Source organism: Leptidea sinapis, chromosome 40 (genome assembly GCF_905404315.1).
Source record: "Leptidea sinapis chromosome 40, ilLepSina1.1, whole genome shotgun sequence".
NCBI lineage: Eukaryota > Metazoa > Arthropoda > Insecta > Lepidoptera > Pieridae > Leptidea > Leptidea sinapis.
In genome coordinates, this window is record NC_066304.1 from 4,348,805 (window position 1) to 4,365,641 (window position 16,837).

The following is a 16,837-nucleotide window of genomic DNA, read 5'->3' on the forward strand; positions in this document are numbered from 1 at the left end:
TATAATTTTTATCTATAGTCGATAAGGCTTTTAAAAATACGCTTTTATAGACAATTTAATTTTTATATAAGAGAGGCAGAGATCGTTATGTAAATGAAGTGGAAGTAGGGCACATAGCTCGACGTACAGATGGCCGTTGGGGCAATAAAGTCTTTGAATGGCGACCACGTACCGGAAGTCGCTCGTGCGGAAGTGTTGGTAGGACAGGATGAGGGCAGCGCAGGACCGATCGTCATGGAGATCGTTGGGGGAGGCCTTTGTTTCAGCAGTGGATTTCTTCCGGCTGAAATGATGATGAAGAGGGGGCAAACCGGCAAAGGCTCATGTGATCTAATGACATCCGCAACATCAGGGGCCAAGAGATGCTTTGCCAGCCTTTAAAGCCCCTAAGTTATTATTAATAATTATAAATAACACATATACATAGCATCTAATCATTCACCATCCTATTAATAAACGCGATGTTAAGTTACTCCAAGTTTAAAATTACTTCTACCTGTCATGTAATTAATGTAGTGACAATTGTTAGATAAAGATAAAATGGTTTAAAATTTCGAATAACTTTACTTCGCGGTAATTAATAACACAGTCTGTGTATTAGATACTGTACTGTGTGGGATACTGAACAATGGACACATAGGAAATATAAATAAAGTAAAATAAATAAAATAGTATTGTATAACCACGCTGTGCTAAGTTAAACATCAAAGTTTACTATTGAAATGGTAATTGTACTATAAATCTATTATTACAAGCTACTTATTAACTTCGTTAAACTAAGCTAACGGAGTTCATGTTCTGAACAGTTTCCGTTCAAATTGATGATGATTGCTTCATCACGGCCATTAATATCAAATTATTTTGATATAATTTTTTTTGTGCAATATAATTAACTTTATAAGTAAGCGAATGAGACAGAGGCGAACCATGCGCAGGTTCTTTGGAAACTAAAATATGTTTGGCATTAAAATGTTATTTTTGAAGCGAAAACTTCTTTAGCGGCGTTGAGCAATTTTTTTGAGAAACTCGCGTCGGGACACGTGACCTGATCGAAAATTCGTAAGACAGTCGTTGTAATTGTGAATGAAAGTTGATTTTTCTTAGAGATAAACTTTTTAATGTAAAATAATTGTAATTTTTCTGAAGTGTTTCTTTTTATGTGATATAAATTATCATTTTGTGTAATAAATCGTTAATAAGGCAATTCGTGCGAAATTATTCCCTTACCATTCCAGAATATTCAAAAATGCACAACGTTAATATTGAAGTATATTTTTTTATTTAAGTAATAATACTATTTTATAAAATTGGTATTGTGATCGAATTTATATAAACACTATTTTATTACAAATAATGATATATAACAATCCATAAACTGTAACCAAGTCACAATATTATAATTCAATAATAGGAGACTTGTCAAACTCAGCTCTGTTAAACTAAATTGTTACCTAGTTTTACTAAAAAATGCCTTAGATAATTTATACGTTTAGATAGAGCCTTTTTCTGTTAGGTAACGCTTGACATCAATTGGTTTATTACTTAAGTGTGCGTGACAAGCTTATACTCGAGATTTATTAGTCACTTTGTTTTAGTGTGTGCGTGTTGCTGAAAGTTAAAGGCCGGAACGCATTACCGCGGCGCTGCAAAGCGCTGCACTGCGCGGCACTTGGCGTCAAAATATTGTATGAATCATTTTGTATGTCGCACCAGAGCAGTGCTGCACTACGCGTCGCGGCAGAGAATATTTTGACGCGCAGCGCCGCGACACGCAGTGCAGCGACGCTCATTGCGACACAGCAAGCGGCGCGTCGCTTCAATACGCATACTGTTAATTAAGCGTATAGAAATTTGTATAGAAATGACGCAAACTGCCGCTTACTGCAGTTGTAATACGATAGGTACCGTCTAGCGACGTGAAGCGACGCGGAGCGCAGCGCCGCTGTCATGCGGTCCGGCCTTTGGGGTTAACAGTTTGCTGCAATTTTTTCAACGTGTTCACACTGTCACATTCTATCTAGACGTATAAATTATGTAATAAAAATACATTTAAAACTAATGTATATAAACTATAAAGAAACATATTATATACTAAGTTATTCTATGTAATTCTAAAGCAAATTAAAACTGGCTCATTGGTACTGGCATTGGTTACATTAATTGTTAAATGAATTAAAACTAGTTATGAATTTAAAATCACGGTGCATTATTTTTAGCTTAACTTGAGACCTGACAAGAATGCAATTTAATTTATGTGCAATCAAAATGGGGTGTTAAAGTCGCGAGGAATAGATGCAAACTTTCTTTGCGAAAGGTATTGTCGGCCGATGAATGGTGTATTTAGGACCAAAAAGCATTCTGATTGTTCGCAGATTATCTAATATATAAAATTCTCGTGTCCCGGTGTTTGTTATCAAACTCCTCCGAAACGGCTAAACCAATGTGTTTGAAAATTTGTGTGCATATCTGGTAGGTCTGAGAATCGGCCAACATCTATCCATACTCTTAAATGATAAGGCCCCTCAATTTTTTTAAAATTTTTGACAATTCTTTTAAATTTTATTTTATTATGATTAAGCATTGAAAAATACATACAACTTCATTTTCACCTTTATACGATCAACCCCGGTTTTTTAATCGCCATTTTTATATTATTCTCTTCCATCCACAGAATCGCAATAGGGTTGCAAAATGTCAATTGAATATTTACTTTAATTATTTTTTTTGTTTTCAATTTAAATTAACCTACAACCATCGCAATATGGCAAAACAACGTTTGCCGGATCTATATGATAATAAAGACTAGCTCAGTACTATATATAGACCACAATCATAAAATATTAGTGTAAATAATATTTAATATGTAAATGCAAACATATAAGTCAATTATTTAATGTGATTCGAGGGGATTGGCTCTGTAAGCCGAAATACAGGTTATTCCTAGTTCGGCTTCAGCTGCTAAAACTTTTATGCAAATACTAAACTTTGTTTATTGAATTTATTTGTTAATTAATAAGGATATGTACTTTTTTTGAAACAAAATAAATTATTATTATTTTATGAAACTAAAGGTTTTTTATAGTAATTCCACCATTATTTAGTAAATTTAAAGTACTAACGTTAACCAGACAGGCATCATAAAAAAAGGAAGGCAGCATACATTTTAGGTCTCAAATTAACTTTCTGTGCTTTAACCATAGAATACACTATCGTATAGACACCTGAGTGCCCAATAGTACGTGATAAATTATGATTTGATAATATGTGCGTTAGCTAATTATTCGAAATACTTTTCTTTTATATGAAATTTATATTAATTAAATATTTCATATGAAAATTTGGGGCGAGACGAGTAGGACGTTCAGCTGATGTTGATTGATACGCCTTGCCCATTACAAAGCAGTGCCGCTCAGGATTCTTGAAAAACCCCAAAACTTCTAAGCGACACTACAATTGCGCTCGTCACTATGAGACATAAGATGGTAAGTCTCGTTTGCCCAGTAATTTCACTAGCTACGGCGCCCTTCAGACCGAAACACAGTAACGTTTACACATTACTGCTTCACGGCAGAAATAGGCGCCGTTGTGGTACCCATAATCTAGCCGGCATCCTGTGCAAAGAAGTAACTGGTAATGTTGATGTTCTCCACACTCTTACACGCTGTGTTTGTCTATACGCTAGTATATTGGTAGTGTATGATCATAATTAACTTACTTAAAACTAAATTTTAATTCTATTATTTTCTAAACCAACTAGACTCTATATTGCAGATGTAACATTCTGCGCTCAAAGTGAGGGAACATATTTGTAGAGTTCACAACTTTTAAGCATAAGAGGTTTTGGACTTGAAAAAAAAATCCATGACAGATGAATAATTTATTCACATTTCACGAATGTTCTGTGAGTTAGTAAGGCTATGGTAAGTTTTGTAAGTTAGTCTCTACCTACTTCTGTAGAAATATAAAAGGGGCAAACATTCAAAGTTACAATTTCCTAACAAAAGATAAGTCAAGTGTGAGCCGCAAGAGAATGGTTCCGATTTCAATTTTTTAATTTCTTTTGTCAAAATTTATATTTTCATCAAAATTTACAGACGACACGGCTTTCAGACTTGACGCCTCTAGCGCTCTAGCCCATCTAGTGTATCCGCTAAGGCCTAAGCTTTTATGACGACGCTTCATTTATAAATCTAGGTATGTTTATTTACCTCCCCAGTTTTGGCCATCTGCTACATAACTGCTTAACGATATTTCTTATTTTGTTGACAGAAGAACGGACAAAGGGTTAAAGTATCAATATACTGGCGTTCCTCTACTTCTTTTAACAACCATTAAAAATGCTATGGAATGTCCTACGCAGTACATTATAAATAAACATACACAATTCCTATAGAAATGTGTGTCTACGAATCCAAACCTTTCGAGGACTTCAGATCCTGTTTTAATACACGGCACGCCTGGCAGTTTGACACATTTAATTGAAGTAATGCTATCCCATTGGAGGATGGAGACGGCCTCCGTGCCGTAGTAAAAACCTGATACGTAACGGATCCAGGCTACGTATTTGTTGGTGCTGTTCAGGTTGAGGTAGATCCCGGAGAACATGATGCCGATCAGATCGAAGGGTACAGCGAAAAGAGCAGCTGTCTCCAATTTTTCGAATGTAGCTGATAGGAACGATCCTGTAAGCATAAAAAGGATTGACTTCTGTAGCAAGTTAACAAACTAGCGCTGAACACATCTGCATAATATCTAAAAAAAAAAAATTTTACTGAAAAACAAAATTTGGAAAAGGGCCAATAACAAGTGATGTACTATTACAAAAATAGTATCGCACAAATTCAGAACCTTAATAAAATCATATTGTAAAATTAATTGTAAAAGCAAATCTGTTCGTTGTAAATGCCTTGGGATATATAACCTAATTCCTAGCGAAGGAATTTGGGAGAAATTTCTTTACAAATGTACCTACTTTATTAAAAATAAAATAGATTAGTTATGCTCAAATCAAAATTATTTTTGTTTCATTAAGGTCTGAAAGGATATTAATCATCATCCGATTTCTTAGTTTTTATAAATTAAATAATTTTTCGATTTACTTGTAATTGATCACAAGTAAACATTCCCTAGTATTTTCTTTCAAATGCGAGTGTTACACAATTAAATAAAATACTTTTTAAAGGATTACGTACACGCGTTTAAATCCCTTAAAAAAGTATTTTATTTAAAAATATTCCCCCCTAAGTAGCTTAAGCTTCCATTTTACTCTGCCGTCAAATATATAAAAAATGAAAGTTGTAGAGACTGCCGATAGAAGTGTTTAAAAAACAATTAAATTATTTATTTCAAATTATTTTTAAGACTTATTTTCAATAATATATCAATCAAACAAAAACACAATTTCAACAATAGACATTATTATTATAATTAAATATAAAAACAAAATATGTACACATTGAACGTTTCTCTACATCCATTCAATTTCACTTAAAAGATTTACACATCACTACATAATACGTCAGCTGTATAGCTACAGATACACTGCTATAAGAATTTCGGTGACGCGAACTCACGAGATTTCACGCATCCAAAACGTTTGTAACCTTATAGTTATATTAATATTTTTAATAATTTATTTATCGCGTGCGCCAGTCATGATGTGAACCTATATAATTTTCCCCTACCAAAAATGCCCAACGCAGCTAAATAAGTTTTCACTTCAAAAAATCTAGTTTACTTTAGTGACTCATGACATTCTAAGCTTTATGTACGACTAAACAGCGCTTTTTCTGCTCTGAAGCAATACCTAGTGTGCAAGCATTATGATCTATCGGTTTGAAAGACGCCGTAACTAGATTACTGGGTTAGTGATAGCCTCAATCAAGAATCCTGAGCGGCACTGATTGTAATGGCTAGGGCGTTTCAATTACTATCATGTGAACGTCTAGCTCGTTGCGTAACTCATACAACACTAATTATTCAATATTATTTACATGTTATTAATCTGTTTATAGTCCGACAACTTCCTTGTCCAGAAAGGGCGAATTCGCCACGAATCTCTAGCGCGTAATACGCGCGTTGCGTCCAGAAGGAGCGTACTAACGCGCGAGCATTTGGGAACGGAGCCAGTCGAAAACATGGAGTTGAACGAAGCGGTCTCGTTGTGGTTAGCTTACCGTCGCTGGAAGAGACAGAAATGGAGGGAAAATAGAATGTATTTAGTACATCCAAATCTTAATGATAGAATGACACATAGTTTGAAATGTTTGAAACTTTGTATCCGAAATTAAGACAATATGAGAAGAAATTTTTTAAGTACTTTCGTATGTTCGTGAAATCATTTGATGAAAATATTAACACCAATTCTTCCCAAGACCTACGTTTTAAAAACCTATTGACATAATCAGGGATTCCAAATCCCATATCGCCGGTCTTTTTTTTTCTTCGTCTATAAACAATTCCGTGTCAAAATTTTGGCGCTCCATTTCCCTCGATACGTGCACTCGCTATAGAGTTCGCGCGTTAACTGGACGCAACAAGGCGTCCCTAGTATCTCGACTCGCGCGCAATACGCGCGAATCAAGCGCGAGTCGAGAGTCTGGCGTAGTGCACGCGATTTACGCGCGTATTTTGAATTCGCGCCATTCTTGTGGATGCGATGTATTGATGTCTAGTACCTTGCCTACGCGCGTATGAATTCGTGCGATACGATTCGCGACGAATTCGCCCCTTCTGGACAAGGTCTCAGCGGGTAGCGGGTTACGGCAGCCTCTCGCATCTGATTACCCCGTCCCCGCAACCGTCTGGCACTCCGTGGAACGGTCGCGCACGAAATTTCCGGACTATATATAGCTGACAACGAGACTCTTAGTTTCATTGTCTGATTAATTGTACTTATGTATATACATGCCCTCTCATACTGGTGAAGTACTCTCAGACATGTCTCCGAGCTCGTCTTATGCTAACGGCATTAATTGACAGTGTAACCATCCGCTCTAAATATTAATTCGGTATCGACGTGAAACTGCGACTCGTATGTGGAATAGGACTTCTATACGCGCTCGCGATTCTGATAATTTGAGCTGTTACAAAGCTTACTTTAGTTTAGATCTACGATTTAGAAAATTTAAAATAAGCACCCAATAGAGAAATGATTTCACAAATGCCACTTCGTAATTAACATTGAAGTGGGCGTCAGCCGTTCCCAATATACTATCTACAGATAGAGATAAATTACTACCTTCTACTGTCAGTAATTGGCTGTCACTAATCTGAAGCTGTCCCAATATACCCGATAGGTCATTCTTACCGCCTTATATTGGGACGCGTGAATTACAATTTCCATACAAACTTCTATCGCTGGTAAGCTATAATATACGTCGTCCCATTGACAGACAGCGTGTACGGATAAGGTGAGTTGCCGTCGATAAGTTGGGACAGAAAAGTCAACGATAGTTACGATTTTTATCTCAAGTAAGAAATAGACTGAATATTGGGAACGGCCGTAGGCGCACTAATATTTACTTTAAACAATAGTACAATAAATTATATTCCAACTTAAATTACACGTCACAATGAAGCATCTATGGTGTATAATGTTAACATTGTGCAGTATCTATTTGCCTTTTAGAAGGATGTATAAATGTTAGCAAAATGTATGGGAAGTTTATTGCAATTGTTGAAGTATTCTTAATGCAAATCTGTGTCGTGTAAATTACTCAAGATTTTATCGTAAACACCTACGGGTCAGCCACTTATAGTAACGTGAATATAGATTTATCTTTACTTAATGAGTGTCCGTTTGTGCTATCGTCTTCTATGATATTCATCACTGTTAAGGATTTCTTAGATAGAAAAGATTAGAAAATATAAATTTACGTTTGGAAACTAGTTTCATCCTAGTTAAAAAGAAGTTACATGAATTGGATTGAATTAATGAATATCTAAAAACATTGATATTCTATCTAAGAATAATAAAATTAAAAAAAAAAACATTGACAAATTAAAAAATACATCTAATTTAAAACAATGTATCTAAAAAGTAGAAAATAAATCTAGTCTTTATAGCAGCCCAAGCGGCTTTTAATAAAGGAATACTTGACCCCAAAAAATATTGATACATAATATAATAAGGTACTTAATTTAGGCTCAAAATGTTTCACTCGAGCTATGTTTTAATACACATTCGGGTCCGGTTTAACCAGTTACACTTTCACAACACTAACCATGAGGTTAAAATTTAAGTTATCTAAAAAATATATTCCGATCGTATCGAACTGACGGGCAGTGTTGCCATATAACGTTCCCAATATTAACATTTAACTGCGACAACGCATACGGCCGCCTTCTATAATACTACTACGTCGTCTAAATCAAATTAATTGGTAGATATATTGCCTATTTCACGTTGTTTTATATCGTAAAATTTTATGTTTTAAAATGTTTTATTCATAAGGTTTTGTGGTCTCGCAATAATTTTCTATGCTTTTATTATTAAAGCTATCTACTTGTATAGGCCTCTATTTCACCATTTAAAAAAATAATGAATTTCTTGTTGGTCTCTTTTAGTTTGTAAGATACGACTAGCAAGGTCTGCAAATAATTTCACCTAATATACAGACCTATATAAAACTAGATAGATCACGCAAAAATTACCAATTTCAGAACATAAATCTAATTGAAATAAATATTTTAATTTATTTAACAGTTATGACTTTACTTGGGATGACTAACAGTAAAACTTAATTAACTTCCAAAAGTTAAGGATAATTTCTGTGGGTCAGTGGTACAGTTATGTCGTCATAAACTCTTTGAAAAAGTTACTCTTGGAGAAAAGTTACTATTTTATAAACTTAGAGAATAAACATTTTTTAATGTAACATTTAGCAATTTTCTTTTGTAACTATGTCGCAGTTAATGCATTTTAAGTTAATAAAATAAAAACAAAAATAGGGAGGAAATTGGATAATAGGAATGGGAGATAATTTGCACAGCAGCAGGAGAATAATGATAAAGTAGTCAGTAGTTATTTGATATAATGTACTTTTATTATTAAATTCTTGAACTAAAATATTTGATCAATGCAGACAATAACATAAACTGACCATTTTATTACTATACTAATAACTAAACTAACTAGCATTATAGAATTTATGAGCTTTATTATAACTAAAAATCTGTCTTTTAATTATATTTTATGATGCTTATATATACATCGGACGCCCAACCCATGTTCAAACCGTGTTAAACCGAGTCTTACATTTTTATGAGAATGAATTTACGATCGGCTATTTAAATTCGAAGTGTGTAATTTAAACCACGATGGCTAAGCTTTTATGGATCATATGAGGTACTATTATATGTGATAATATACCTGTTGTTTGCTAAGATTTCATATTATGGCTTTAATTAAAAAAACGTGAAATATTTTCTGTTGCAAAATATTATGTGTTATCTTATGGTAACTCAGAATCTAGTCTTATATATAAAATTCTCGTGTCACAATGTTAGTTACCTTACTCCTCCGAAAACCAAATTTTATATGCATATTCAGTAGGTCTGAGAATCGGTTACTATCTATTTCTCATCCCCTTAAATGTTAAAGGTAGTCCACCCCAAAACAATTTTTTTAAATTTTTTTTATTTTTATTTTAGTATGATTCAGCATTGAAAAATACAAATACATGCAAATTTAAATTTTCGCCCTTCTACGATCTATAACTTTTTTTGTATCACGATTTTTATAATATTCTGTTCCATCCACCAAACCGATATGTGGTTGCAAGATGGCAATCGAATACAATTATTGTAGTACAATATATTTGGTAGGTCTGAGAACCGGTTGCATCAAAATTTTAATAATTGATTTTTTAATATGTTATATGGCACTACGACGTTTGCTGGATCAGCTAGTATTTATATATAATTTATGCAAACAATATGATGATTAAATACAATCATTTTAATTACTTCCAGTAAGTGGATAGATAAATATGGGTATTACTGTAAGTGACATAAAAGCAAATAATTAGTTAGTAACACGTAAAGAACTTTATTCTGTACGTACATCATTAATATAATTGATGGTCTCCAACTGTTAACCTACATTTTAAGAGCTGTTAACGTTCACAGAAAACAATTATGATTTATTACCGTATATGTCATTTTCTTCTTGAGAATTCCTATGCTTTTTCATAAAAATCACTACATTTGCATTAAAAAAATTTAGAAAGTCATCTGACAGCAGCTACCTGACAAAAATGATCGTTAATTATTACATATATTATTCGAAGCAAGATTCAATTAACGAGCCGCTTTCTTCATTTAACTAATTGAACATTTTTTGTTTGTAATCATTGAGTAGGTATGTTTGTAATGAATAGTTTTGTTAAATCTTGTACAAAATTCAGTTATATTTTATTCAATCTAGGAGATTTTGCAGATTTTTTTTTGAGAATGCAAGATTTATCAATTGATGATTCAATCTTGGATTCATTAGTTGTGTTATTATTTTTATGTCTATGAAAACATGCAGGCATTGTCTTATAGTGTAGTACAAAAAGGGGTGCTGTTCGTGTCAATAGTTCAGGGTAAGATGCAATCAAACAATAATCCAACTCAAAATTTATTACAAAAACATCAATAAAAACTTTGAACTATAGTAGAAATTCATTTATTTATAAATCTATATTAATTAGTTAAGCTATAAATAACAATAAATATAAGCAACTATTTAGTATACAGCTGTTCCTCTACTCCTTTTGATAACCATAACGAAGGCGATGGTATGAGCGATGCAGTACATACTGAACAAACATGTACAATTCCTCCAGAAATGGTCTTCAGAAAATCCAAACTTCCTGAGAACATCCTGCCCCGTTTTGATACAAGGAACGCCTTTAATGTTCACGCAATTGATAACCTCAATAGAGTCCCATTGTAGAATCGAAATTGATTCAACGCCATAGTAGAATCCGGAAAGGTATTTGAGCCAAGACACGTAGGGCGATGCGCTGGCTAAGTTTAAATATATTCCGGAGAACATGGTGCCGATTAAGTCGAAGGGTACAGAAACGAGTGCAGCTGTTTCCATTTTGTCAAATACTGCTGATAAAAACGAACCTGCGGAGTTAAAAGTGCTTAGAAATTTGTGCGGAATGCGTGCGTATAAAATGCGTGTTCGTGCAAATTGTGAAGACGAATGAGTTAATCGACTGTGCTTATTCTAGCGTGAAAACGATGTATACATTTGTGATGTGAGGCATATGATTTATGAACAGCACTCTCTATATTTAACCGACCTCAAAAAAGGATGAGGATCTCAATTCGATTGTATATTTTTATGTCTGTTACCTCAGAACTTTTGATTAAGTGAACCAATTTTGGTGATTCTTTTTTTATTTGAAAGCTGGTGCTTCTCGTGTGGTCCCATTTTAATTACAAATATAATATGCACTAAAAACAATAAACATAATTACGTATTGCTACAACTTAATAATCAATATAATATAGTTCCAATCATTGTTGTTTTGGAGTCGGTGTCAGCCAAGGTAGGTTTGTGACTAAAAATAGTTATAGGTGAGATGTGCTTGTGTCGCACGCATGTGACGTGATGTGGCAACAGCGGGGCCGTGGCGGGAGGGCACCGATTCCAAAAATAAGAATAATAGTAACGACATTATATTGATTATTAAGTTGTAGAAGAATACGCAAACGTTTTTTTACTTCTTAGTGCATATTATGTTTTTGTGAAATAGTTTTTTTGAAGTTGGTTGTTTTTTTTTATGAAATAATATCTTCATTTATATTTATTACCTAAGCATTAGCAGCATTAGCTATAACCAATTAAATTAGTCAAAATAAATTATTGAGACTTGTAATTATTTTACTGAAGAGATATTTATAACAATAATAAGTCATGAAAAATCCAATCAACTAAAATATATAATTTACTTGAATTTTTTTAATTTCTAACTTCTATTGATGTAATTTTGTTTGCATTAATTGTAGCTGTCATCGCCTCTGTAACTGGTACCGATGAAATCTTTTCTACGTTTTTCAAGAGAACTAAATAGTAATAGATTTAATACTGAGAAAGTATTAGTTATGTAATGGTATCAAACTTATGTACAGTTAGTGCACAGACATTTAACTACTATAATTAAATTACTAACCGTGTTTTGAACTTCTAGATTTCCTGCTTAATAATGTTAAGACCTTAGATCATTTATACGTCTAGATAGACTGTAACAGCTGTAATAACTATGAAAAAAAAATTGAGGTTGACTGTTACCCTCTATTTTGAGCTATGCACGTACACAAACACAAAGTGACATACAAATCGCGAGTGTAAGACGTAACCTGTTACGCACACTAAAGTAAGGAACCTGGCCCTTTTTTAATCGGTTATCACCAAGAGGCTCTATCTGGACGTATAGATTATCTAAGGCTATTAATAATAATAATGATATTTAAAGTTGAACACAAATGCTTAATACACTATCCGAAGTTATTAAAGTTTTTAAACACTAGTTATTTTCACATTATATATCAATAGATAAATAAATAAATAAATTAGGAAGATTTTTTTATTATTTTCTAAAACTATAATTACTTTCGTTTTACGCTTATTTCTTGTGATATTATTCGTATAACAACTTCACAGCTATAATATTATGTTTTATTTTTATTTTAGTATTTTTCAGCTGTTCGAATTATATTTGCAAATTTTTATTGTTAAAGTTTAGAATAAATTATTTATGATAAATTTAAGATTAATAGTGTATCTAATATTACTTACTTGAATAAATAACTTTACAAAATTTATTTTACTTTAAACTTGCCCATTCGCTAATAAACACAAAACCAATCATGTATGTTTTTTGCGACAGATTTTTACACAGACCTGGCTTTAAAGAATTAAGGTTCAATGAAATAGAAAGCTCTTGCATTTTTCCATTGTCGCTCTATTTTTTTCAAGATACCTTTATGTGTAAGAAGGCAAACTTTTCAAAATAAGTCTTATTGGGAAATTCAACTAAGTCTTTTACTGATTTTAAATTCTTCACCTTTATGGGACACACTGTTAATACGTCGGTAGTTATGTATCTTTTCTTTTTTTGTAAGTATTTTGAAAGCGTGTTAAGACCACAACAGTAATTAGTAATCGTTAATTTAAATTGCTAGCGTTATTCGACGCAACCTTTTTATAAGTAAATTGGCTTTCCAGTCCGACAGAATAATTAATCAAATGAAGCATTGCGAATACTGGACGTGGTCTCTGTTCTGATGACTAGCATATCATTAAACGGTCAGTTAGATGTGATCGGAACGGAAACCTCGTCAAGGTCAAATCTTACTCTAAACTACGATATTATTATATGCGAGTGTATAACTTTTAGATTAATTTTGCTTTGAACAGTCCCTAATAATGAATTGCAGTTTGTTCGTTTTTCAGGCACATCCAGCAATGTTTTAATTTACAATGTTAGCTTTCTTGTGCGTTGTTTCCGGGACGATACGGCATGGGTACCTTCAAAAAAAGTGCGTACACCCTCCTTAAAGGCCGGACACGCTCCTGTGATTCACCTTGTGTTGCAACAGAATGTGGGCGGCTGGCTGGGTGGCGGTTTGTCCTCCTTTTCCATAAAAAAAACTTTTGGCCAAATAATACCATTTTGCTATTATCTTGCTCATTATTTGACAGACTTTATTTAAAATATCTTTGAAAGCAAGAAATATATCGGTTGTCTCTTTTATAATGTCTCTTCCTGCTAATCTAATCTTCCCTTTCTTGGCGTGCGTCCGTGCAGAATGGGATGTCGCTCGCCAACTTAATGGCTGACAGGCTTACACTGCATGTTTCAGTATGAAAACTCTCTCTGTTATCTACTTAAACATTTTATTGAGATAAAACCTTTAGTTGCGAATGCAACAGGCAACTACTAGTATATAATATTTCCGAAACTTAGACAAAAATACTATTTTGGACTGGATTTTCTGGAATACCGGTTTACAGTAATTTGCACACCATGGTTTGCCTTTTTCACTCTTTGAGGTCAAATAAAATTATCGAAGCAAAGGTTTGAATTTTTCTGGTAATTTTATTTAAAATAAATTTCAATTCATAAGTCGCTACAGAGTGTATTGTTGTCTCTTTTACGCACAGTTCTTTATAACTGAGATTGACGTCAATAAAACTTATCATAAGTTTGCAAAATTTCACGATTAACTTGAATTATTTATCTAAATAACTTGGTATAATCAGACTACGGAGTGCCTAACTCCGATAAAGTATTGCGCAAGTTTACGTTTCAAATATTTTAAACTTAAAACACAAACTGCTAAGCCGATTTTGATGAAATAGTGTGTGACAATTTGAGAGGATTTAGTAGGATGGTTTATATATCATTAATTATAATAAGACGTCGTATATACATATTATGTTTTAATATCAACTATGCACACTACATCATCCACTTTATCTTTTTAACTTCCCGCTTCAAAATTTAAAAAATCGGGAATTAATTGGTTTTTATCAGATCTTGACGTTTTAAGGTCCTAGGAACCTGTCCTGTCTATTCCCAGTTTGTCTGGATGTATGTATGGATGTATGTAAGCCTATATATTATAAGTAACTTTTGATCGGCTCGACCGATTTCATCGCGGTTGGCGCAAATTTTATGTTGATGGCCTTTAAGGTCAACCGTTTTTCAATTTTTTTATTTAAACCACGGCCAAGTGGGACCAAGCAAAGTCCGTGTGATCCTAGTATTAATTTTTTAACATAAATAATGTCGTTGTTTTAAGAAATTTGTAAGGAACGAAATATTATTGCTTTATCATCTTCTTCAGTTATCACATAGCCACGGTCGAGGACAGAAAGTGTTCTTTGAAGTTTGACGATACTCTTATGTAAGAAGACAGCGTAGTTACAGTGCTTGATATCGTCGCTCCTTAGATCCAAAGAGATTAGTTAATGTTCTTACCTTTTATCTGATCAGAAATGAATGACAAATAGTATAGATGAATGTACAATGGGCCTAACTATGTAATTCAATAAAAACTGCTTTCCCATTCAAGTTTATCTCGTGTCAGTAACAATATAGGTAAATCAATAACTTTTATATTTGTTGTATAATTTTTGTAAAGAGCGCAAAAAAAACATGCTGGGAGAGTTTCTTACGCCGTTTCTTCTCTCTCAGAGCGCCATTTGTTTCCGAAGCAGTGGTAGTTTCTTTTTATGAAAGTAAGGGACGAGACAAGCACGACATTGAGCTGATTGTAATTTATACGCCCTGCCCATTACAATGCACACATTATTGCTTCACGGCAGAAATAGGCGCCGTTGTGGTACCCATAATCAAGCCGGCATCCGGTGCAAAAGAGCCTCCCACTGGTAGTGTTTGAACTGACATCAAAAAGAACTCCCAAAGGAATCAATTTTGAGAAAATAATTGCCTTTTATGCCTTTATATATAAATTCTATGTACGCTGAAAATTTGCAAAAAAGGAGGAGTTTTGTGGGGCTAGGATAGTAATAATATTATATTTTATTCGTGTGAAAGGTTAAATAATGAATGATATATTACCATATGCATTTGCGTAATTTGCGCAGAGTACGCAAACGAAACAGAAGCCAACCCAGTTTGCGAAGCCGCCTTGGAGACCAGCCACTGTGAATACCAGGGTCGCGAACAGAATCGGCTCTATCACAGCGCGGGGTATCTGTAACATCGAACATATGCTGTAGATTATATGTAACAGTTAAGACTGTACTTAAAACGATAAGGCAGTTAAAACAGGTTATAAACACCGCTGTCAGCTAAACAGTTTTAATCCTCAAGAGTCAAGGATGTGACCTAATAGAAGTCCACCTTATCTTTCCGCAAAAGCCGTTAACGGTTGCAAAATAAGTTGGAATTTTGATTAAATTTACTGTCATGTAGCTAATTAAAGCTACTAATTGATTAAATTCACTTTGTATCAAGACACTTGGCACATGGGGTCCAGAGGCACAGAGAATGTACAAAATACTATCTACAAGACTTAATAGTGCTACTGAAAACTCATGCGGAAGTGTGACGGTACTACAACGGTACGGTGTTTCCGAGACGATACGACATGGGTACCTTAAAACAGCGCCCTACACCTTCCTTAAAGGCCGGCAGCGCCCCAGTTATTCCTCTGGTGTTGCAAGAGAACGTGGGCGATGGTGATCACTTAATACCGGGTGACCCGAACGCTCGTTTGTCCTCCTTTTCCATAAAAAAAGCGCTGAGAGCTATTTCGGTCAACGGATCAGCCTGGCTATTCAAAATGCAAATGCTGCCAGTATTCTTTGTACACTTCCCCGACATGATAGTAATTATAGCATTGTAAATATAGTTATAAATATTGATGTGTTGTGAATACATATAATTACTTTTATATAATTAAAATACTTTTTAAAGGATTAAAATGCATGTAAATGTAATTTAATTGTATTGTTATTTAGATCCTTCTAAAAGTATTTTATTTGAATGTTTAATACTCGAATTAATCAATTTTTTTATTATTATTCTTCGTTCGTTGTGGGCTCTATATACTTCGCTTTGTCAATAGATTGAACTATTGCACCAGCCTATTTTTATAGGTAAGAACAGTTGTTTACAGATAGTTTCTGATTCTTTCGTCCGTACACGTTTTACGGAAAGCTTGCCAAACCGTATATCTGCTCGTGGTCGCAACATATGTTTTTAAACTGATACCATCGTGGAATTTTAACAAAGTACTTATTATAACGGGTACTCACGATACATATTATATTTATTTGAAACCGATATTTCGATCCCATTGC

General features: G+C 33.7%; 1 protein-coding gene across 2 annotated transcripts in view; it reads right to left on the reverse strand.

The window, feature by feature from the left end:
• Positions 1 to 3,862: 3,862 nt before the first annotated feature.
• LOC126976391 (protein scarlet-like) overlaps positions 3,863 to 16,837 on the reverse strand; it is an 82,573-nt gene continuing 69,598 nt past the window's right edge. The window contains exons 11-12 of one of the 2 annotated variants that reach the window (XM_050824700.1): positions 15,591 to 15,726; positions 3,863 to 4,682 (exon numbers count right to left, since the gene is read on the reverse strand). In XM_050824700.1, the coding sequence (XP_050680657.1) occupies positions 4,294 to 4,682; positions 15,591 to 15,726 (525 nt within the window). In that variant the 3' untranslated portion in view covers positions 3,863 to 4,293. Of the gene's footprint in view, positions 4,683 to 10,611; positions 11,122 to 15,590; positions 15,727 to 16,837 lie in introns of those variants that run through there. The other variant, XM_050824699.1, reaches the window with a different exon arrangement.